At 58.3% G+C, this 23,356-nt stretch overlaps 2 protein-coding genes across 5 annotated transcripts in view; both read right to left on the bottom strand.

Annotated features, from left to right (window-relative positions):
- Nucleotides 1–817: 817 nt before the first annotated feature.
- HPS1 (HPS1 biogenesis of lysosomal organelles complex 3 subunit 1) lies at nucleotides 818–5,434 on the bottom strand. Of its 3 annotated transcripts, none has more exons than XM_065672028.1 (18): nucleotides 5,316–5,434; nucleotides 5,100–5,237; nucleotides 4,884–5,026; nucleotides 4,558–4,666; nucleotides 4,203–4,363; nucleotides 4,024–4,126; nucleotides 3,825–3,929; nucleotides 3,676–3,745; nucleotides 3,530–3,597; nucleotides 2,819–2,986; nucleotides 2,568–2,747; nucleotides 2,428–2,495; nucleotides 2,188–2,310; nucleotides 2,022–2,086; nucleotides 1,701–1,846; nucleotides 1,489–1,602; nucleotides 1,276–1,358; nucleotides 818–1,035 (listed from the first exon to the last, which is right to left on the bottom strand). In XM_065672028.1, the coding sequence occupies exons 1-18, from the start codon at nucleotides 5,412–5,414 to the stop codon at nucleotides 873–875; spliced, it is 2,106 nt and encodes a 701-aa protein (XP_065528100.1). In that variant the 5' UTR covers nucleotides 5,415–5,434; the 3' UTR covers nucleotides 818–872. The 3 variants fall into 3 exon arrangements, 2 of the variants coding, with proteins under 2 accessions (XP_065528100.1, XP_065528101.1); XM_065672029.1 differs by having other exon boundaries at nucleotides 1,701–1,845; nucleotides 2,021–2,086; nucleotides 2,568–2,744; XR_010610939.1 differs by lacking the exons at nucleotides 818–1,035; nucleotides 1,276–1,358; nucleotides 1,489–1,602; ... (3 more) ...; nucleotides 2,428–2,495; nucleotides 3,530–3,597 and having other exon boundaries at nucleotides 2,657–2,744.
- Nucleotides 5,435–5,689: 255 nt separating this feature from the next.
- HPSE2 (heparanase 2 (inactive)) overlaps nucleotides 5,690–23,356 on the bottom strand; it is a 111,719-nt gene continuing 94,052 nt past the window's right edge. For both annotated transcript variants that reach the window (XM_065672025.1, XM_065672027.1), the window contains 5 exons: nucleotides 21,564–21,670; nucleotides 20,346–20,460; nucleotides 7,839–7,984; nucleotides 6,670–6,816; nucleotides 5,690–6,587 (listed from right to left, as the gene is read on the bottom strand). In XM_065672025.1, coding sequence (XP_065528097.1) covers nucleotides 6,422–6,587; nucleotides 6,670–6,816; nucleotides 7,839–7,984; nucleotides 20,346–20,460; nucleotides 21,564–21,670 — 681 coding nt within the window. In that variant the 3' untranslated portion in view covers nucleotides 5,690–6,421. The remainder of the gene's footprint in view (nucleotides 6,588–6,669; nucleotides 6,817–7,838; nucleotides 7,985–20,345; nucleotides 20,461–21,563; nucleotides 21,671–23,356) is intronic.

Below are 23,356 nucleotides of genomic sequence, written 5' to 3'. Positions count from 1 at the left end.
GGCCTGAGAGCTCCCCATTCCCTGACCTGCTCCAGGAAGAACCCGGGGACATGTGTCTGGTGTGACGGGCCAACAAGCACTGCAGGATAAGGGGAACTTAGCCCCCCTCGAGCAGGTAAGCCTAAAGCACAGCCCTGAGAACAGTGGGAAAAGGGGCAGCTTGGGGGTGTGCTTGGCCTCAACTCAGTGCTGCTGCTCTCAGCAGGGCAAATTCCTGCCCAACAGGATGGGGCAAAGGCCCTGACATGGTCCAGTGCTCCCTTAACTGCTGTACCCAGCCCTAGTGAGCAGCATGGAGTGACAAGGGGCAGCTGCTGCCAGAGTCCCTTGGGGCTGACCCCATCCCTAGCTGTGCCCAATGGGTTTGCATGTGTACTGAGCCCAGAGGTGCTGGGAAACACATGAGCTGCCTCAGCCCCTGTTCACAGCTGGGCTTGGCTCTATGGCCGAGTGGTGCCTGGGTGCCCGGGTCTGCACCTCCCCAACCCTGCCCAAGCCTTCAAAGGCCTGCACCCCACATTTGGGGAGAAAGGAGAGGGGGCCGCACCATGGGCCATTCACCCACATGGGTTTGGCTACGCTGTTTTCTTCCTTAGCCAAAGCCTGTCAGCGATGCCAAGCTACAGCTATAAATCCTTCTTTGGAAACGCACTTTTCAGCAAGATGGTGATTTGCCAACAACCTCTCAGCCTCACTCTCTGCCTGTCGCCAAAGGCTGCTGTGTGCCAGCGAAGCCCTTGGGGAGCTGGGCTGGAGGATGGGAAGGCTGCCTGCAGGTACAGCCGACAGCACAGACACCGAGAAAACAGCCCATGCATCGGGAACACCCACAGCCCTGCTTTAATCCTGGCCCCAAGGTGGCTGGAGGCAGCTCAGAGCAGGGGGATGCGGGAGGGCTCCCAGAGGCGCCGGGCCAAGTCGCAGGCCTGCTGGACCACGAGCTCGGAGGGGATGATGCCAAGGTGCACAGTCAGCAGCTCATAGCACTTCACCACTTCTGCCTGGTGGCTCTTGCTATAGTAACGCAGCAGCTTCCTGGAGAGAAGATGGGGGGCTCAGCAGGTACAGTGCAGACTAGTACCCCCTTTCTAACCACCTTCCCCCTAGCAAGGAAGGCAAGGTCACAGTGCCTGTCTGCTGACAGGACACCCGCATCAGGCTGGGGAGATGGGCTCGTGCAGCACTGGTACCATCCTGCAGTGACATCCCAGTGCAGACAGCATCACTAACAGCCCCAGACCCTGGTGCCAAGCAGCATGGCTGGGGACTGCTCACCTGTAGTAGTCTCCTGCCAGCATCCCAATGGGAGCAGAATCATCGGAGAGAACTGGCACCTCCATTACCTCCAGCTTGTAGCCCTGGGGAGAGTCGACAGGAGAGGGCAGGAGCAGGCAAGAGACTGCCAAAGAGCTGAAGCCAACTGTGCCTACAGCCCTGCCCTGAGAAGGTGCTGGGGAAGAGGCTCAGCCCTTATATGACCCCACATACCAGCTCATTCTCAAACCAGAGGAAGTAGGAGCAGCAGTAGTCGCCATCCTGCAGCATAAGCGTCGTGTAGCCCTTCTGTAGGTATCGCCGGGCCAGTGTGATTAGGGACCAGACCTGGGGGACAAGGGGCACCTGAAACCTGAGCAGAAAACCCTCCAACCATCACCCCCTCCTGGGGTCCCCCATCTCACCCTTAGCCCCACAAGCAGTACCTTCCTCTTGATGAAGGTGGCCAGAGGGCCCTTGCCCAGCTCTGAGCTGGACTTCTCTGTGATGCTGAGCGACGGTGCCATCATCTGCCCAGAGCTGCGGTCCACATAGATGAAGTGCACCAGGCCAGGAAAGTCCTCCAGGTACGTGAGGTGGGTTAAGGCTGTCCAACAACTTTGGTACCCTCCCAGGACAGCCCCTTCGCCCACCACACTCCTCCCCTTGTGCCCAGTGATGGGGGTACATTGTCCCACTCCCACCTCTGTTACCCCCCGGGGACCCCTCCTTGCCGGGCTGGGCTCCCAGCCGCAGGGACGGGTATGACACCATGGTGATATTGCGCCTGCTCTTCACCAGCAGGAAGTCCCGCCAGTCCAGCAGCTTCTCCCTGCCAAGAAGCAGCACAGTGGGAGGCCAGGACCCGCCAAGCCCCAGCAGAGCTGGGTGTGGGGCAGCCCCCTGGGGATGCTGGCCACCCCATGCACTCACTTCATCAGCTTCTGGGCACGGTCCCGCAGCCCCTGGGACAGGCTGTGGCTGGCAGAAGTCAGGAAGAGCTGGCGGTACACGGAGCAGAGCTGCCGCTTCATGTTGGATACTGCCTGCAGCAGCCTGAGCCGGGAGACACGGATGCTGCTGAGTCTGGTCCCTGGGTCCCCAGCACCGCAGGGACAGCCACGCTGCCCCCCAGCTTGCCCTGGAGACTTTCCCTAGCTATCCCATACTCACTCCAGGGAGCTTCCAGGCTCAGTCCGGGAAAACATCTTATTTTTGAAGTCTACCCAGGTGTTCTGCAACTAAGAGAGAGACAAGGCTCAGCATCAGGCAGTGGGGACAGCAGGACGGGGTCCTCGTGTCCTCACTCCCACCTGGATGTCCTGCCCTCTCAGCTTCTTCACAAACTTGTCCATGCGCTGCCGCAGCTCAGCCACAAATGGGTAGGAGCGTGGGGCTCCTGCCTCCGGCCCCTCTTCTAGCTTCTTCTCCAGCACCAAGAAACCATCCAGCAGCTGGTACAAGGTGATGGCCACCTGGGTCATGGGGCCCTGCTGGGGAAGGGAGATGGGGGTGAGCCAGGACCCAGCACAGCATCACATCCCTCACCTTAGAGTGAGCTCACCTTGGTCAGGAGGATGAGGGAGATGCCCGGCCAGAGCGGGAGGCAGTGCATGGTGTGTGGCAGCAAGGGGCAGTAACCTTCCCGCAGGTTGGCATCCAGGAAGATCCTCCTGGGGTTTGAAGCTTCAGGGACCAGAGGCCCCAAGGTCTGGAGCAAGTCCTCCGCCATCTAGGGAGAGAAAGGAGATGCTCAGCCCCTGAAGATATGAGACAGCCCACAGCAATGCCCTGAAAGCTGCAAACAGGCATGACTTAACCAAGGGAGCTGGAGAGGCCACGTGACAAAAGATCAGCAGTGAGCAAAGTGCCCAGGGGCCCCAAAAGAGCAGCAAGTAGTGGGTAAACTGCTTGCAAAGACAGGCTGCAAATGCCTTCCGCCGAGGCTTGCAGTTGCTTGCACAGAGTGTGTGAGGCTCTGTGGCATCTGTCAGGGAAGCAGCCCAGAAAGCCCAGAGGCAGCAGAGGGAGACGCCAGACTGCTCTGAGACAGCCCCAGCCCCTCCATGCTGCCACTTCCGGACACAGACTGTAAGCAGTGCCGCAGAGGGTGGTCAGAGCTGTCACAGTTATGCACAATGTGGCAGGCACAGGGCACCCCCCTAACCCTAGAGCCGGGGGCACCCACAGCACAGCACACAGCTCTGTGTGACAGGTAACAAGGAACAGAGACCGCAAAGAGCACCAGGACAGGCCAGGAGGACCCCTTGCTCACCTGGACATCTGCAGCATCCACCTCCCCGGTGCTCAGCATCTCAGTGCCCTCTGACCAGCTCTCACTGCCTGCAGGGACCACGGCAGGTTGCTCTCCCTGCCAGCCCCACATGCAGGGAGGGGGCTGCTACTCTGCTGCACACTCACCTGTGCTGTGCCTGCCTGGAGAAGGCTCAGGAGTGTAGTAGACTTCAGGGACAGAGAGATCATCTGTGTCCTGCCAGCGGGAATGGCTGGGTCAGCAATGGGAGTGATGCAGACAGCCCAGCCTGCAGGTCCCTATCGCAGGGACTCACCTGGTCATCCAAGTCCTTCTCTGCAGCTCCATGGGAGCCAGGGCTGCTCACTGGAATGCTCTCGCTTCTTTTGGGTCCCTGGGGGAGCACCTTCTCTGCTGTGGGCTTCCAAAAAGAGGGAAAAAAAATTAAGCCCTCCAAGACATCACCCCATGGGGGCATCCCGACCCACCGTGCCCCACACCCTGCTCTGGAGCACCTGGGGGCTGAGCTCCTCCTCAATGCTCTGGCTGGGGTACAGGTCCTGCACCAGGAGGATGAGGATGAGCAGGTCAGCGGGGCGGATGGAACTGGTGTTGCGGCTGCAGAACAGAGAAGGGAAGGATGAGCTGGGAGGGAGAGCAGCGGCCCAGGGGAGGGTGGTGGAGCCGGCCTCACCTGGAGTAGAAGGCCAACAGCTTGGTATGCACCAGGAGGAAGGCATGGCACACCTCATCGCCACCACGCTCGGGGCTGGAGTTAATGTACTGTACCACCTGCTGCTCCAGGAACTCGATGCACTGCTCGCACAGCTGAGGGTGGATCAGCCGTTCCACGGCCTGGGATGCAGGGAGGGGCGAAAGCTGCTGAGGCCCCCCAGACGCGGCTGCACAGCCCTGGAGGCAGGTCGAAGCTTCCACTGCTCCAGGGAGCTCCCCCAAAGTCCCTTGGCCAAAAGCTGTTCACCACATCCCAAGACTCCATGCAGCAGCACACCCCTGGGATGCCCCAAGGCGACCCCAGGGCACGGTACCTCCACCGCAAAGCTCTGGTCCTCTTCCCGCAGACGGCTGTAGGTCTCCAGCAGGCCGCGCAGCAGGCTCCAGACACGCTCCCGCTGCTCCGAATCGGCCGGTCGCAACCTGGAACAGCCACAGAGAGAGAGCTCAGAGACGGCTCTCACCTCCCTGGGGGGGGCGGTCACCCCAAGACCCGGCGACAGCCCCGCAGGCACGGGGTCCTGCTGCAAAGGGGGGCGCGTCTCAGCTTGGAGACACCTGATCCCACCCGCCGGGGCTCCATGAAGGCAGCTGCCCCTCCACCCCGGGGGGCCAGTCCATGCCAGCCGTGCCCACTCACTCCTTGCGGACGAGGTGGGTATCGAGCGTGACGAGGCCGCAGTGGACCTCCACCAAGCGCCGCAGCACGAACAGCGTCCGGCGCAGGTCATCCTCGCTCTCCGTCCCGTCGCCGTTCACTGCGATGTACAGGCAGTCCCCGAACTGCAACCGCCAGCGGGGTTAGGTCGGGGCCGGCTGGGACGCTCCGGTCCCCGGTTCCCGGTGCCCGTCCTACCAGGTGCAGGACGTGGAGGTGCCGTCCGCGCTCGGTCGCAAAGCAAGTGTAGGTGTCGGCGAGCTTCTCCAGCAGAGCCGTGCAGGAGATGATGAGGGGGGCGAAGAGGGTGTTGAGGCTGTCCTCCAGCGCCGGACCCTGGGGCACACGCTCCCGGATCAGCGGCCGCGCACCACGCACCCCCTCCACTCCCGCACCCGCCCCATCCCGCCCCACCTGCCCGCCGTGGGACGGCCGCAGCCGGCGGAGGAAGGCGGCATCAGCCCAGTAGAAGAGCAGCTCGGCCGCGGTGCTGGCGATCAGGACGCACCGCATGGCCCGGCACGGCACGGCACGGCACGGCACGGCACGGCACGGCACGGCCCGACCCGCAGCAGCAGCCGAGGCGGCGGAGGGGCACCGGGACCGCGCAGCTCCACCCGCCCCGCTCAGCTTCCTGCTCCGCGCGCGTGACCGCCGAGCCCGCAGCGCCCCCAGCGGCCCGGCGCGGCACTGCACCGCGGAGCCCAGCCAGCGGCGTCGGGGCTGCCCGCTCCTCCCCGCCGGCCCCGGCCCGGCCCGGCCCGTGGCGGAGAGAAGACACCGGCGTGTTCGACAGCCCAACTTTATTACACCTCCGGTAGCGTCTCGGCGCGCCCCGGCTGCTCCTGCCCTCGACGCTGCCCCTCTCCCGGGCAGGACACATTCACCGGCCGCCGCTCCCCGCCCGGGAGGGGCCGGGGCTGCCCGTCGGCACCGCCTCCCTCCGCCCCGCTCCTCTCCGCTCCGCTCCTCTCCGCTCCGGGCTGTATCATTTAATTCTCAGCACTTCCAGCCGCGGCCCCTCGATCCCCGCCCCGTGCGGCCCCCGGCGCCCCTTCTCCCGGCAGCATCCCCGCGCCGGTCCCGGTCAGGCTGACGGCAGCAGAGGGAGCTGCTTCCATGCGCTTGCTGCACCGGCAGCGCTGCCCGCCGCCCTGGAAGGTGCAAAAGAAAGGGGGACCTGCCTGCTGGAGGGTCACCCTGAGGAGCCCGGGATAGGGTGCCCCAGCCCTCCCGGCAGTCGGTGGGCACCGGACCCCGGGTGCTTCTTGCAGCTTGTGGGACGGATCGCGGCAAGCCCTGCAAATTGGCCATCGCAGCGCTCCGGATGGTGGCCAGGGCCAAGCGGAGCTCTGCAGTCACAGGGCAGGAGAGGGTGCCAAGCCGGACGGTGGGAGGACAACGGCACGTCACGGTGCCCGCCCGACTTGGTCCGGCTGTGCGGGCTGCCGAGGAGACAGCGTGTCCTGGGGAGTGCGCAGGGGCAGGAGGGGGCCGGCTGGTCAGTTCTGAGCCGTGGGTTATCGGTACCGACAGGCCAGCGCATTCACGTTCTTCACCACATAGAAGCTCATGGTCAGCGGAGGGATGACCAGGGTGCGGCCAGCGCGCAGAGGGCGAGGCTTTAGCTCGGGGAGGGTCCCATCGTCCACCATGGCCAACGGCTGTCCGTTGAGCTGGACCGACCTGCGCGACCAAGAGAGGGTGAGGGTGGTGGCATCGAGGACAGGGCAGCGGTGGCAGCCCCAGCCACCAGCATGGCACTTACTTGGAGTGGAGCCCGTCCTTGCCATAGGGCTGCAGCAGGTACTGGTGGACGATCTTATCCCGCAGCGTCCCTGCCAGCTTGATTTTCTTCCGGGATCGATGCAGGTTGATGATGTAAAGGGTGATGGACCCGCGGACATAGTTGTGGCTGCAGAGGGGAGAGCAAGAGCTGAGGGCTGTGCTGGCATGGACCCCAGGAGCATTGCCTCCAAGAAGGGGTTTGAGGGTCTCTGTAAAACTGGCCTCACGCAGCCATCCAGAGGGGACATCACTGTGATCACAGTGATCACAGAGGGGACATCACAGGACAGTGATCCTGGCTGTCCCTCCATAGGGAGATGCCACCTCCTCATTATGAAGCCCAGCTCCACAATGACACCTTTCCAGCCTCCCCCTCTTTAGTAAGGGGTGGCACATCTCAAAAGGGTGCTGTGCTGCTGTCCTGAGTGGGGTGGCAATCTCTGGGCAGCTCCCCCAAGGCCTTGCAATGAGGGGGCTGAGAACGGAGGGGAATTCTTTGCGTGAGTGGCATCTGCCCCCACCACTCGGGGCACCTAAATGACAGGTCCAGACACTGATCCTCTGTCCCTGCCTAATCAGGCAGCCCCAAACAAAGGCTATAAAGCACTTTGCACCTGTCAGTTACTGGACAAGGTTTCCTACTGAGCTGGAGGCATGTTGAAAGCATCTGGTCTGTGTAAAGAAACAGTCTCTCCTCCTCCACAATAGCAACTTGTGTCTGCGGGGGAGGCGGCTGCCCCCGCCCGGCTCGCTGGGGCGCTTTCAAAGACCTTATCAGCGAAACAATAACCAGGCCGGGCTCCCTGGCAGTGCGGGCTGCGGGTAACCCGACCGACCGGGGGCCCCTCGTGTGAAATCCACCCTCTTGATCTCTGCTGCCTCGGCTGCCCGATGGCCGCTGCACCAGCCCCGGCCGGCCCCGTTCCCAGGCGCGGGCTTGCCGTGACTTTCATCGGAGTCATCACTGTTCCCGTGCGCTCCCTCTGCTGCGACAGCGGCCAGAGCAGCATCTGAGCGAGTCGCCTCGGAAGCCAACCCACCTTGCTCAGCCGCTGGTCTCCGGCCCAGCATGTCTGCGATGGTCCCCGCATGCTGGGGGGTCCTGCTTATCCCCACCCTGCACCCGCCAGCCTCCCTCAGCCCGCTTACTTGTGGTAGCTGGTGCAGTGGGCGTAAATGCGAAGCTTGTCACGAATGACCCTGCCAGGCCGGGGCTTCCTCTGGAGACCGGCCACGTGTATTGCCAGCACCTTGGGACCAATGAGGCGCTTGTAGAGCAGGGACAGCCAGTAGTCCTGGGGGACAGAGGGGACAGTCAGCAGCACAACAGCCCCCCTGGCTCGCAGTGGGAGCGGGCAGGAGAGGCTGGCTTCCCTGCTAGCAAACTTTTGGCTGCTGGGGTAAAAACACGTGCCAGAAGTCTGTCTTGGTGTGAGCTTTTTCATGCAGCCAAAGCCCAAATGGCATAGCTGTTTCCAGGAAAGAGATTAAGGGAGGAATATGTTGCTCTGCCTACACTGAGAGACAATGATACCCTCTAAAGGAGCTCAGATTTTGGCTGGGTTGTGGAGCATGGGGTGCGGCACTGGATGCCCTTGCATGTTCCCACAGACCTGCACGTAGCCATGCTGCAGACCTGTGCAGCAGCTCCAGCTGATGCACATGGGATGGTGATGTCTCTGTAGCAGACAGGTCACCCTCAACCCCACTCTCTACACGGGGCTGGAGCAGACCAGAGCCCTCTGTGCTCCCCAGCTCTCTTCATGGCCATGATGCTGAGGGTGCTCCACTTCCCAGAGGTATGTCTCCTGTGGAGTTAAGCACCCATGAACATAGCATGGGAAAGTCAAGCGCTCTAGAGATAGGAACTGTTCGTGCCCCTGCACACATGCGTTAATGATGCAGCCTTTAATCACATCACCACATACTACATTTTCCCCCAAGGCACAGCCTCGCTCTGCTCACAGGATGGGTCCCAGGCCCTGGGGAGGGAGGTGAGGCTGTGTGGTGATGGAGGCTGCTACTGGTAGCCCCCCCCCCCCCATCTGCTGCAGAAGCTGGGAGGTGTGCGGTAAATGAAGCAGGGTTGTGGAAAGGGAAAGGGCAGGCTTAGGTGCTAGCCTGCTGTTCTGCAGGATGGGGCTCTGGCCCTGCTGCTGCTCCAAGCACCCTGGTGATGCTGGTGAGATGGAGCCTCTCATGCTGCCCCTCTGGGTGCTGCCTGTGGGTGCATTGGGCAGTGCCTGGGTGCTGGGGCATCTTCACACACAGGAGCACTTTGGATAACCCCCTCTGTGCAATCCTGAGTGGCTGCCCTAGAGAAATTGGGGTGATCCCCCATCCTTGTGGGCAGTGTTGAACACCCAGAAGTGGTGGTCACACTGGTACCAGGGGTGCTCTGCCTGGCAGCGTCTGACCCATACAGTGAGCAGTGCTGCTGGTGTGAAAAGGAGCATGGCTCAAGTACCTTGTGGCTCTGCACGCTGCCTGAAGAGGCATGAGGAAAGCCCTGCTTGGTCAGGATAGTGCCAGGATGAGGTATGCCACTGCAGAGGAGCATGCTGGTGGGAATGGGTTCTCCAGGACCCCAGGCTACAGGGCAGGATGGGCAGGTTGAAGTGCAGATCCCTCCTACATGTATACGTTCCATGGATGGGAAGCCCTCAAAGAGCCACTATTAACATGAGTTTTGAATGGAAAGGACAGGTTATGAAACACAGAGCAGTGCTGCAGCAGCAATTGACACAAGGCGAATACTCCTGGCCAGACCGCACTGCCATCCCCATCGTCTCTCCAGCCCAGCTCAGATGAACCTGACATGTTCCAGCAGCGCTAGGCTGGCCTGGCAAAGACCCACTTTCTGTGTAAGCTTTTGCCACGGAGATGGAGGAAAAGCTGCCTCCTGCTTTCCTCTTGCTGCTCCCGGCCAAAACCACGGGGCTTTGTGCCACACCAGCCTGGTAACTGCTTCCCCTGCAAACCCCAGGCCCTGGAGGAGATGCCAGGGTGAAGTGAGAGGATTGTGCACCCAAGCAGGCTCAGCCAAGAGGCTGAAGGTCCCAGGGAGGTCAAGCAGCAGTGGCTCAGTACTGTAGACGTGTGTTGTCCGTGAGGCCCATGGGTCCTTGTCCCTGAAGGCTGGCAGTGCTGCTCGGCATCCTGGCGATATCCCTGCCTGCATCATGCCGCACAGGCTGTGCCAGCCTTCTGCTGTGGGAAACTATGCTATGCCATCCTGCTCAGGCTCACTGCAGGGAGGAGAAGGAGTGCCCAGCACACTCCCGGCTCCCTGGGGAGCCATCCTGATTAGCAAGTGTCACTGGATGAGTAATGGAGTTTACGGTGAGGCCAAGGGTGAGATTGCACAGCCCCATGTTAAATGAGTTAAAAGTAAATGAGCTCACTGCCTCTAGCTACCTGTCAGCTCAGGCTTTAAGTCTCTCTAAGCAGCCCCCTTGGGGTTTCTCACGTCCTTTTATATTTCCACTGACAAGATGCTGCTTTCATTCACAAGTTATGGGAGTGGTACAGGCCAGAGACCTCGTGGCCACCCTCAGAAGTTCCATATGGGTCTCAAGAGTTGTTCTGCAGGGGGCTTACGGTGGCCTTGTCGCAATGGGGAGCTGGAATCAGCAGGCCCAGCCTCTGGCTGAGCACCCACCCCTCTGGGCAGGGTGGTCTCCTGGGGGTTTGCTGCTTTGATGCCAGTGTCCCTCCACTCTCAAGGCTCAGCAACAGCAACGTTTGCAACGTGGGGGTGCCAGGAGCTGCCCAGCCCCACAATCTGCTGCCAGATCTCACGTCTCGATGTACACCTTTCCCAAGGGTGCTCTGACAAGCCCTGCTCCCCTGCAAAGCTGGGAAGCTGACCCTGGGGCTCCTGCTGTGGCAGTTCACAGGCAAAGCTGTGCTGTTCAGTATCTCCATCTCACAAGGACACATGCTTGTCTCTCTGGGAAGCACTGGCCACGTTTTGTGAGCTTCTGATCCAGCTAAGGGTACACAGCTTTTCTGAGCTACCATGCAGGTGCCATGAGATAGGTAAGGCTGTCAGCAGTGATGCAGGGTGAGCTGTTCTGCAGTGTGAGATAACCACCTCTGAATGTGCAGCATTTTGGTGCAGGCAATGTCCATAGGGCAGCATGGGGACCAACCTGTCCCTCCAGCATCTGCAGGAGGTGAGGGGAGAGCACTGATTTCACCTCGGCTTGCTGGCAAGGCAAGCTCCAAAGACTCCATTTAGGGAAGGATGTGGAAATAGCAAAGAGAGTTCAAAGCAGGGCCAGAAAAATGACCTGGGGCTGGAAAGGGAGTCATCAGCCCAACCTTGAGGCACTTGAGCTCTTCAGCTGACTGCAGGGAAGCACCGAACACAGCTGCAGCTTTTTGCATCACCACGAGCCCGCTTGCGGCAGGGGACAAAGTCATGTTCCTTGCAATAAATTGGGAGGAGCTGGTGATGCTGAGCACTTGGGTGATGGATTACACACGCACCTAGCATGATGGAAACAAACCTGCCAGGGTGGGCACTTCTCCCAGCTGGACGAGACGAGAGGCTGCTCCTACCACCGGTATGAGCAAACCCCGACTAAAACCGCAGGGCTCTTGGGCACCTGCAGCTGCTGGCTCCTGTTTAAATGGGGACCAGCTCCAGAAGCAGTTGGTATTGAAACCCAGCTTAGGTGCAATCAGGATGGCTTTTCCACTCATCAGTGATCTCTTCCTGGACCTCTGACAGCAGCTGGCACCTCCTCTTATATGGCAAACCCTGTGCGAGTGTGGCCACCAGGCTGGCAGCATCCATATGCCCCTTGCAAAGAGAAGTGCCTGCCTTACAACACAGTGCCAGGCATCCTGGCAGAGGCTGCTATGGCAATGCCCAGCTTGATTTGTGTCTCCAGCCAGTGCAACAGCAGAAAGGATTTGGGTTTCGGAGTCACAGAGAGCTCCCGTCATGAGGGCTGAGCCAGCAGTACAGCTGTAGTGGTAGGAGAGGAATAGCAGACAGGAGTCTGGTCTGCTATTAGTCCTGTGGGAATTCAAGGGAGCTTTCTTGCTTTAATTACTTTGCAGACCTACTAAGTGGTGCTGCCACTGCAGCCCCCAGAGCTGCAGGCAAGGAACACCGGAAGGCAGAGCCATCCTGTCCCTCAGGAGGTTCCTGGCCAGGACCCCTGATTTAAGGGCAGGAGGATGCTTGTCTCAAGTGAGCTGACGTGCAGAGCTCAGGCCAGCCATATCTTCTGAACCCCATGGGGCCAGTGAAGACCCACAAGCTTTCCACTAGATAGGTAAAGCCCAGGCAGGGACCCAGAGGGTCCCATTTTATCTGTTTGCACTTTTTAATTCATTGCAAGAGCTTTTAGATACTTCAGCTTTTGGAGACACGAGGCTGATCAGGCAGACCTTCAGACAGACCTATTGACTAGGTCTCCAGTCACCAGGAAGGGCATAGGAGCGTATCGCCAGTGTTCTCTCCCAGAGGCAGCAGAGCAGCTTTACAGCCCACCCGAGTTCAGCTCTGAGCTCACCACATGTGAGAAGACATTGCCATAACCAGAAAACTGAGTAGCAGAGCCACAGCCCTTCAGTCTCACAGGGACTGCAACCAGCAAAGGCAGCCAAACTCCAAATGAGCGGCTGCTGACCCCACGGTGCACAGCCTCCTCTGGCTGGGGCTGCAGGGCATGGCTCTGTGACCCTGTGTCACCACCAGCACCAACTGGCTGCTGCCGGCCCTCCTCCTCTTCCTCTTGCTTCTTCTCTCTTCTGAAGCTGCCCAAGCTCTTTCTCCATCCCTCAGGCACACTCAAGTTTCACCAGCCTGTTACAGACTGCTTCATTCTTGCACCTTCTGCATTTTTCCATAGTCCAAGCAATCCTTATGGAGCTAAGGGCTGGCTGGTCTGCCTTCCTGTATATCACAGGACAGAGTGCTTTGCTCTTTTATTCCTCTGTTGAGCCTGATGGCTTGTTTTGGCAAAAGTAGCTTCCAGAAAAGTAGTGATTGTGGTTGTGAGGGCTTGGAGAGATGGAGAAGCTGCCACTTCTCAGGGAGTCCATTCCAGCAGTTAAACATCAGCACTGTTAACAATGCTACTCCTTATTTTCAGCTTGAATTTGCCTGGCTTCAGCTTCCAACCAGTGGTTCTTGTTTTCTGGTTTCCACTAGATTAAAGAGATCCTCGGCATCCAAAGCTTTCTCCCTGCGGAGGTCCTTACATCCTGCTCAAGCCATGGCTGGTTGTTCCTCCAACAAACCTGGACTAATGCCGCTGTTAACATTATCCCTGAGTTTTACAGGCTTCTTGGACTGTGGGAGCTTGATGCTTTCTCACCCAAACCATGTGCAAGGTCCTGTGACCAGCAAAGTGCGGCAGAGCCTCTATCCAAAGGGAATACTTGCTGAAACCAAAATTACCAGCTCTGGGAGCAGGCACTGATGCTGTCCTCACAGCTCACTCACACCCATCCTCAGAGGTCTGAGCTTTTTGCCACTCTGTGTGTGCACTCTCCTTGTGTGGAGGTCCTGAAGAGCTGAGAGCCTGGTGAGCAGTCTCCTACAGCATTTGCTGCCATACTGGGGTAATTTACATGTGTGCCCTGCGCATCATGGGGACACTCAGAGAGAGTCTATGAATGGGGAACACCACTCCTCCCAGCCCCAAATGAGGGGGCTTCAGGCTGCCAGGAGCTGGTGGCATCAGCAGGGGAGGATGGGGCCAGCACTGATGGAGATGCTGCAGCAAAGTGCCCCCTTGCCTCTTCCCTTTGCTCTGCCTACACTTCCCTGCCTCTCCTGCTCAGGACAGACCCTTGCTTTGATCCAGGTACCTGCACCTATGAAAGGATCAGCTGACACTACCCAGCTCCTTTCTTGCTTATCCTCAGTCCCTACGGGTGCCCACCACCAGTCCCCCAAAGATGCTGATGTCTCTGCCCGGGTATCCATTGCTTTCAACATGCTGATCCTCTTCCTTCCTGCTCTAACGGCTGTGAACTCCTCACCTCACACCACTCTTTCCTGCATCGCCTTCCGCCTTCACATCTTCCTGGCAGCTTTCTCTGCTGCAGCTTTCTCAGTCTAGGCTGAAGTGTGACCTGAGAGGCTGCAGTCCTGCAGTCCTGCACCTCAGTGCCATTCAACTAAGAAGGGAGAGGAGGCAGGCACAGTGAGGGTGGGCAGCAACTCCACTGACCAGGGTAGGAGCAGCTCTGTAGAACAGAACAGAACAGTTGCTGCTGTGGCTGTGTTGTGCACTTATGGGAGCTTACAGCAGGCTGGCTCTTGTCTAGCCCTTTGGACTGAGTATCTACACGTGGTTAGGGAAAGGAAACCAGGTCACGTTTTATAACAACTCTGCAATAAGTCCCAAAGTGCAGCACGTGGGGACAGCCAGGAGAGTTGCTCCCATCCCTAACAACCTGCTTATGTGCATGCTCCCATGAGCTCAGAGCGCAGCATTCTCATCCACTGATGCCAGCAGCACCACAAGATCCGTGTTTGGGGTGAGCATCAGCCATTCATCCTACAGCCAGGGGTCTTCCCCAGCAGTGCCAGGAGCACAACCCTCCAAGCCTCCAGTGAGCATCACGTCTTCCCAGCCTTCAAGCTGCTACACCCTTTGCTCAACCCCTCTCCCTTGTCTCTGTCTCTTCTCATTTTCTCCATTTTGGAGAGAGACCAAACACTGACATTAAAGGCAAAATTCCTGCTGTGGAAGCAGCAGCCACAGGAATTGCTGTCAGGCACTGCTAGCACCAAGGGGACAGCCTGCCCAGACTGTGAAAGTGACTAGTAGGAAGCGGCCCCTGCCTACTGCTGACCTGCGCAAGCTGGTCTCCAGCGCCCCCACCTTCCCGGAGAGCTGAGCAGATGGAGGAACAGCCAAACCTCTGTTCTGTCATCACCTCTCCCTAACAGGGACCAGGCAATGGAGGCCACAGGAAGGGAACAGAGCCACTAGATCAGAAGGCTTGGAAATCAAATGCAATTTCTTTGCTGCTTTCTGTTCCGCTGCTGCTTTTCACCATAATGCGACTTCCCTCCCTCCTGCTGACAAGCACCAGACCACCCTGGGAAGGGTCTTGCTGTCCCACCTCCTCCACAGCCCCAGCATGGCTCTGTCACTGAGGAGGGCAGGTCACTAGCATGGTGCCTCTGAGAGATGTGGACAGTTGCTGTATTGATCCTATCAAGTACAAGATGCTGCTGCTGGTCCCAGGTGGAGTGTGTGTCTGCCCCAGTCTCTGGCGCAGGAGGAACAGCCTGGCTCTGGGTCTGCACATGTCACGCAGCTCTGGCGGATGGGTGCCCCAGCTGCTGGCCACAGCATGGCTTTGATGCATTTGAGAGTCCAAGCATATGTGCTTCAGAGACTCTTTTATGGTGCACTAAGAAGGAAAGGGCCCTGAATCTGCTGTGACAGCAAGCAGAGTTTAGGTGCTTTAAATCTGTCGCCTTGCTCAAAGATAAAACAAGCCTCGGAGCAGACTTATGGCTCCTAGAAGGCTGAATGCAGTGAGGGTGCAGAGAGCAGAGGATGACAGGGTCCTGAAGATGTGCTATGGTCATGGTTGAAAGGACAAGGCAGTGGAGGGGATGCCCTGCTCAGAACTGCTTCAGGCACTTGTACGGAGAGATTTCTGGAGGGCCACACTTCCACTCTGCCCTTCAGCAGGCCATGCTCTGGCTGCATCTCTCCTGGGAGAGCCTTTCCGCTGTGCACAACTGCCCTGCCTGGGATTTTATCCTTCCCTCCTGTGGCTCGAGTGACCGTCCTGTACACACACCTCCTGCCCGCTCCTGCCTCTTCCACCCTTCTCTGTCTGCAGGCATCACTCCCGCCAGAGCCAGTGCTCCAACGTGTGGGGCAGATGGGGGTGCCAGACGCCCACGTGGCAGATTTATGGTCATAAGGAACAGTTTCCATGTGTGTGCAGGCTCCACTGGACCTGCTCCCTTTCCCCACCCCTTGTCGCTCCCAGGCTTGGGTCCGTGCCTCGTCCTCTGCCTGTGCGGCGCATGGCATGCTGCGGCCCAAATCTCCCATCAACGACCCCAAAGCCAAGGGTCCCCACTGGGGGGGACAGCAGCCGCAGTCCTACCCCTGGAGCCCGTCCGGCTGCATGCGCGCAGCACAGTGACTCAGTGCTGGGCGTGCAGATGGGCCGGAGCAGCAGCGGGGCTCAGTTCCCGCAGCCCCACAGCCAGCTGGCCGGGCTCGGCGGCTGGAGCGGGAGCGCTTGAGGAAAGGGCCCTCCGTGCGCTTCCCTCTGCGCATGGCGGGTCCTTGCCTCCGGACGCTGCCCGGCGCAGCAGCCCCGCAGCCACCCGGCGGGCGGACGGGAGGGTAGGGGTGGGCGCGGGTGGGTGAGGACCTGGCCTCGCAGCCCTGGGCTGGGGAGGGCCCCCTCCTGCACAGCGCAGGCGAGGGAGAGGCACCGGGCGGGAGGCGGCTGGGACCTCCCCAGCTGCAGTGAGCAGCGCCACCGGCCAAGCCGGCTCAGCTAATGGGCGCACCGGGGAGCGCGTACGTGCGGCAGGAGGGAGCGTGGCCCGGGGGCACCCTCCTGCCCCTGGCACCCGGCACCGCACCTCACCAGAGGACCACTTGCCTCTGTGCACCCTGAGACCAAGGCGGCCTACTGGAGCCCTGCTGGGGATGGGTCAGGTAGGTGCTGTTGGTACCAAACTGTCAGGTGCATCCCAAGGATGTGGCTTGCACCGTGGCTCTGCCCTAAGGACCCAGAGATGCTGGGAACAGCCATAGCCTGGCACCGAGCTTGTACACACCAGGGCTTTTATGAAAGCCCAGTTAGGAAGGGGACACATCACTAAGGACAGACCCAATCTGAGCCCAGGGTCCTCTCCCATGCAGGGCAGGCACTAACTTTCCCATTGAGCAACTCAGTGCCTTTGGGCTAAGCAAAGGAGGTGAAAAATCACCTGCAGCATCCAAGCGTCCAACCACCGCACTGTCAGGCACAGACCTTTGCACTGCTGCAATGCTTTCTCAAGGACGCCATCAATTCACAGGCAATATCATATTGTCTTCTACTACCACAGCTGAGCAGGCAGCCCCTGCCATTGCTTCACCTTGTGATCCCGCCGGGCCTTTCTCATGCTGCATATGAAACTTCTATGCAGAAAAGAAGTTTTAGCATCTATCTGACCCAGGAGAACCAAATATCTCACCATTCACAGTCCTTAGGTGAAAGTCCAAGAGGAGCCACAGCAATCAGGATTTCAGCTTTGGCGTTTCCATTGGATTTGTGTTGCCCAAGTTTTTCCACACATAGGTATAATGTTACAGCACTGTTCATTAAGGGAGCAGAAATAACTACCAAGGATGGATGAAAAAGAGGCAAGTGCCATTTGGAAGAGTGTTCAGAAAGGTCCTTAACATGTAGTAACAATCTGAAGAGAAAGCTCACACCCACCTGTGTGTATGTACAGTGTATATAGTCTATCTCTCTTTCCTTAATCTCTCTCTGAAGCAGTCCAGAGAGATGCAATATATTTATCGTATTACATCCCTCTGGACTGTTTCAGAGAGAGATTAAGGAAAGAGAGATGGAGTAGGTACAGTGTGTGCCTGAAATGAGCCTAGATCTACTAAATGCCAGAGCAGCATTTCAGAGGCACTGGCCTGTGAAGAGCAAATGTCAGTGCTGCTCCTGCCCAACGTCTCCTCTGCTCCTCTCTCCCACACACATGAATAGATGGGCTTAGGTGCAAGCGGGCAGCCTGATGTACCTGCAAAAGGCTTTATTTGAAGGGCTTCTCAAGCACAATCCCGGACTATTACACAGCTGGCTGCCCCAATCGCTCACAAAGAAAAAGCACTCCAGCCATACATTAAAAAGTTATCTCAAAAATAACGAAGTATTAAAACACTTGAGCTCACTTGCATTAAGGTCAGCTGGAGAATTTCTGTTCCCCAGCCTGACCACATTTGTGTCAGGGCCAGGGAACTTCATGTTGTCCAGTTTCTCCTGCTCTGCTCCCCATTAATTTATTTTCAAGCCAAGGCTGACACTCAGAAAACACAGAGCAAGTCCCACCAGGCTGCCTGCGCTTGCTGTGCAGTGCCCGTGCCCAGAGAGCAGCTCTGCTTTCTGCCCACCCAACGTGCTGCTACCCCTCACTAGCTCACAGCAAGGGCCACAGCAGCGACTCTAACCCTTCTATACATGGAGCAGTGCAGTGATTTGCCTGCTCCTTCCCCTGAAGATAACAAATTCCCGCAGCACTGCAGTCCCAGAGGACAGGCAGAAAGAAATGTGATTTAGAAGCTGAGACTCCCACATTGGTCCCCCAACATAGAACCTATACCACTTTTCACAAGCTTCCTTATATCATCTGCTGTAATATGCCCTAATAAAGACCATGAACAAGACCAGCAGCACCCAAAAGACCAGCTTCAGGATCAGCTGAAGGACAGGGAGGAGAGCTCACATGGCAGCAGTGTAGTGTTCCTATGGTGATGGACTACAAATCACTTGGTTTTATATGGGAAGCTCTTTAGCACAAGGATGAGGGTTATATCTGCATCACTTCACCATCCCTGGACCGTGCAGAAAACTCTCCCTGGACCATGCAACTACCTGACACCTAAGGATGCTGCTGTAAAAGGCTCACTTCAGGTCAGCACCAGAACACATTGTCCTGTTATCTGACAAGCCGGGATCAGCAGTGGCAGGGGAGGAGGTGCAAAGGCTCCTACAGGGAGCGCAGCTCTGACTCCCGGCTTGCTGAGGAGCTGCCAGCCAGAGCTGTGATTGATGCCGTGTCAGTGCAGCCCTTCTCTCAGCAGGCAGCTGCCTCACGCCCAGCCAGCATGTGGAAACCTCTTTGTCGCGGCAGCTAATGAGCAGATTGTATTTCACAGCGCGGCCCCGCACAGGTACAGTCAGCGGCTTTCATCTCCCTGATAGCTCCCACGGGAACTGCGCGGCTGCTGCCCCATGGAGCAGGTCACGGTCCGGTCTCACTGAGCTTTTGGTGTTTGCAGCTTTTAAACCCCCCGTCAGTTTGCATCTGCCTGTGGCTCTTTACCAGCGCAGGAGTGGAGGGAAAGGGGTTAGGGAAGCACCCGCCAGTGTTTGTGCAGGAACACAGTGGTGGGATGTGGGATGTCAACACCAAAGCACATGGGACAGTGAGGAAACAGCCATGAAGAGGGTGGCATCTAACTTATTGGGAGACTTATCTTTAAATCGACAGTAAAATCCACTTTAAAGACCTTCATTGTGTTCAACAGCCCGAGATTTATTCCTCTAACTCCTTCTCTGGCTTTAATGTCTTTCCAAAGTGCACTTCTGCTCCAGCTGCTTCAGGGCTGCTGCCCCACAGTGCTGGGAGAGCTGGGCATGGGCCACCCACTGCCCCATTGTGCTGGGAGAGATGGCCATTGGCCACCAACTGGCCCCAGGCAGCCAGGAGCCATCCTGGGGTGGGTGGGGAGGAGCTGAGGCCCCAGGGGGTGGGCGGATGATGTGGCTTGGCCAAGGGAATGGGCTTTTCAGAAGAAATCTGTGAAGTGCTTGCCCCATCCTCAAAGTCATCTCAAAATTCAAAGTGCCCCAAGCTGCCCCTGGCCCAGGGCCCCCAGAACTGCAGGTACACTTACAGGAGCGGTGTATGTGGGAGCAGCCCTGAGTGCTCCAGGAGTAGCACATCCAGGGGACTGTGCTCTCCTGCTCACTGGCTTGCCCTCCAGAGCTATGCTGAGAGGGATAGCACAGATCTTGTACCACCAGCCCCTCCTGCATCCTCCCGTGATGCGCAGGGATGCTGTTGGGGAGATGCTGTTTTCATTGCCTGAGTAGGTAGAGCCAACTGAGATGTGGCTCCCTCAGCCTCTGACCCCCTGCAGCTGCTCCAAAGTCCCAGTGCAGCATCAAAACCAAGTTCACAGTATCAGGGTTGTGCACCTCTCTGACGCGGATCGCCAGCCTGCCGGCACTGTCTGCTGGGTCATGGACCAATAAACCCCCTCCAGGGAAGATGCAGGGTTTCCAGCTGCGCTGCCAGGTTCTCCACTTACAAGCCAGCATACTTACTAGCCCCACCCCCTCTCCCCCAGGAAAAGGAAACCTGCTGGTTTTAGCAGGCTTTTCATGGGGTTTCTTTATCAGCACCGTATGTGCTGCGAGTTCCTCCCTGCCCTGGCATTTTTGAAGAACAAGGGATGCTGCAGGGCGCTAGTGAAGACTTCTGCTGCCTTTGAAGCTGGGAATGTCCTTCACCTTGCTTTCTAGAGATCTGAAGTCGGGTGCAGAGGCTCCAGCCTGCCTTCCGCAGCTCACCACTAGCAATCCTGCACCCAGCCCCAGGCCATGCATGGTGGTTCTGCCACATCCCTTCCTCCCGCCAATTCTGCAGTTTGAGCTGGCATCCCTTGGTGGCACCAGCCTCCCTCCCGTGCTACGGAGTATGGGCACTAGATGAAGTTTCAGCTGAAGAGGTATTGCTTTCCCATCTGCCTCCAACATGTGTTTGGCACGAACTAACACCTCCTATTAATGCAGCAGGAAACAGATCTGGAAAAATTCATTATCAAGCAGAGTTCAGACAGGCCGCAAGGAGAGAACCCCCCCAAATGAGCAGGAAGAAGCCAGCGCCAGTGCGATACCCCCAGGCAGACTTACCGGCAAGGGGTTGAAGTTGTGGTCCACAAGGTGGTTGTGGCCATGGTCGAGGAAGGAGTGCCGCACCACCACGTCGATGCCCCGGCTGGCCAGCAAGCCCAGCGTGTTCAACCACCTGAGGATGGAGGGAGCAGGGTCAGGATGATGTGGGGGGGATCACCCAGCCCCAGTGGCACAGATGTGATCCAGCACATGGTATCACTTGCATGCACCCAACCTCGTGCCTGCTCCCAGCACCTGAGCTAAAGCTTTCAGGTGGTTTTGTGAGCTGGGTGTTAACCAGCTCCTACCATTCCTGCCCGGAAAGCTTGCATGCCTCTGCCCCTGGTGCAGGCACCCTGGTGCCTCAGCCCCTGCATGCACCCCAGCATCACAGCCCTGTGCCCAAAGCCTGGGGTGCTCCCCAGCTTGCAGAACTCTGCACCCCGTGTCTCAGCAGGGGGACTGGACCTTTGCGCCAGGCTGTCTCCTCACACCTCCTGGGCAAAGTCTTCAACCCTCACAGCCTGCCACAACCCCAATACCCCAGACATGTCCCCACACCTCCCCAAAAAGCCTGGGTAATCTTCCTCCATCTTTTGTGATCACAACCAGCTCTCAAGACCTGAACCTGGGGTTTGCAGTAGCATGGCCATGCCACGGGGCCCTGCCAGTAGACAAGCCCCAGGAGCCAGGAATGATTGTAGCTTTGGAAGGAGAGAAAATGGTTCCCAACGCAGAGCCCTGACAATTGCTCCCCTGCGCAGGAGTCCCAGGAGTGAATACACGCAGGGATGTGTGGCTGCAGCCTGAACCAAAGATGCAGAACAGGAGGAAGCCCAGGTGATCCTGAGCTGCTGAGCAAGGCAAGCCAGTCGGGATTCCAGCCCTGGGTTCCGGAGCTGGCGTGCTCAGATCACACCTCTCTTCCATACCTATGCCCTGCGAGCACACAGTGGGTACCCATGTGGGATCCCGAGTGGTCCCCTCCTTACTCTCTTTCAATGGGTATGCCAGAGGCTGGGTCACCTGCAGGAAAGCAGAGCTGAGGAGAGGTAATAGGGATACTACAGATCAAAAACCAGTGCCCGGGCTGCTGGGGAGTCCTGGGAGGGGTACAGATGTGGTGTCTGGGCACAGAGCTGTCCCTCTCCCGGCTGCAGAGGCTTTGCAGCAGCCAAGCCCTCAGAGCTCGTGGGGTTGACAGCACCCTGGTGCCAGCGAGCTGGAATAACTCACAGGAACCCGGCCGCGTAGGAATCGGAGAGGTTGTTCATGCCTCCAGCTGAGGTTGCACCAACACCTTCCAGCCAGATCTTCTTCCCCGGTGTGTATGTGTTCACTACCTGTGCCAGAGACAAAAGCAACCAAAATGGCTTTCATGAACCTGTGATTTAGAGCCAAGGCAGACATCTCCTGTGCTATGTCCTGAGAAGGCTTACAGAGACCTTTGGTAACAGTGCTACTGGGCAGGCAGCGCCTGCCTAACCCTGGCATGGGCACCAGGTGTATTCACCATTGCTGGGTGGTGGGAGACTGTTCTTTTCTCTCCTGCCACTACCAGATGTTCACTACCCATCTTCTGGAGCTGCTCCAAACATGCCATCCCAAATGTACTCTCATGCTCCCAAACCAGACCCTGCTCTTCCCTGTGGTCTCCACACACTCTCCATTCTGCAGGCTGTCCTGCCCCATCACCTCAGCTCTCCATGTCCCCATGGAAGGTGGCTGCCAGGCACAGAGAGCACAGGAGCCCCAGCAGCTCTGTGGTGTTTGGGCACTGGGACATGTCCTGGAGGCACATGGAGGAATGGTGGGCACTTGAGGGGAAAGCAGTGGATGCTGCTGGGTGAGGGTAGATCCAGCCCCATGGCTGAGCAGGGGCTGCTTTGCCACCTGAGGGGTCCCTGGCACAGGCAGGACATTAGGTCTGAGCGTGCTGTCCCACCCCTTACTAGGCTCCAGCGGCAGCACAAACCCCTGTGAGAAGCCCAGCGGGACAGGAGGGCTTGGATGGCTGGAACTGCTGTCTCCCCGTGCAGACAACATCCAGCACCATGCAATGCCCCATCCTCTCTCCCGCAATCTCACTTGTCCAGGCCGGGCGATGAGCGCCTGTGACCAGATGTTTGCAAACCCAGCGGCCCAAGGAGTGCTCTGTGCAGCCTGACAGATTCTGCCCCATTAGTGAGGAGCACTGGAATGTGCTGGGTGGACTGGGATCCCTCAAAGATGTTAAATACGCCAGCTCTGGGCTGCCTCCCACTCACAGCCTGTGAGAGTTGACATCCCTGACTGAAGCCCCAGAGGTGTTGGCATCCTGCCTGTAATTATCTAAGCCCGCCACCTTCCCCAGTCAGAGAGGAAGCAATAAAACAGGGAAGTGGACAAGCCCAGCTGCTCTAATCAGCCCCGACAGGATGCACGGACTCAGAGCCAAGCTGCAGGCTATTAGCACCCAGTGCTGTGCTTTTCCTCAGCCACATTGGCATTCCTGGGAGAGCCCTTCCCTGGTCCTGCCTCACACAGACCAAATCCCGCCCCATGGATGTCAGGATTCATCCAACCCACACTGAGGGCAGCTCCTTGCTGCCTCTGGTTTGGGGATGGATGGTGTCCTGCTCCTTCCTCAGCAAGTTCCCAACCTGCAGCAGAGGTGGACTCGTGCCACCAGTTCTGTGGCACGTTGTACCCGCAGTGGGAGCAGGGTCAGACAGTGCTGCTTGATGTCACCCGTGCTGACCCCACCAGACACCCGCCACGCCTCCCCGCAGCAGGAGGATCATCCGCATGCGTGGATGATTCCCAGCTTGTGCCAGAGCACGCGGCAAGCCGCTCATCTCCTCCAGTTTTGCCGTGCCGACCCTCGCATCCCCTTTCCTAGGGCCTCTTTGAGTTGTTTACGCATCCTACGGTTTCTCCCTGTGGGAATTACAATAGTAAGACATTGTGGTGACTGATATGCTATGAGAACCTAGACAAGACAGACAGATGGACATCTCTTCTGGTCCCTAAAGCCTTCCCTGCTCACT

The sequence above is a fragment of the Lathamus discolor genome, chromosome 3 (genome assembly GCF_037157495.1).
Source record: "Lathamus discolor isolate bLatDis1 chromosome 3, bLatDis1.hap1, whole genome shotgun sequence".
Classification (NCBI taxonomy): domain Eukaryota; kingdom Metazoa; phylum Chordata; class Aves; order Psittaciformes; family Psittacidae; genus Lathamus; species Lathamus discolor.
Note: the sequence above shows the minus strand (reverse complement) of the source record. Positions and strands in the feature narration are given on the sequence as shown.

What these genes read in the sequence shown, in the direction of transcription:
- HPS1 (XM_065672028.1), bottom strand. Translation starts at nt 5,414, where the DNA reads ATGCGGTGCGTCCTGATCGCCAGCACCGCGGCCGAGCTGCTCTTCTAC. An exon ending in TCCAGGCAGGCACAGCACAG is followed by an intron (nt 3,598 to 3,675) that starts GTGAGTGTGCAG and finishes TGGTCCCTGCAG; the next exon opens with GCAGTGAGAGCTGGTCAGAG. An exon ending in CCCTCATCCTCCTGACCAAG is followed by an intron (nt 2,748 to 2,818) that starts GTGAGCTCACTC and finishes TCCCTTCCCCAG; the next exon opens with CAGGGCCCCATGACCCAGGT.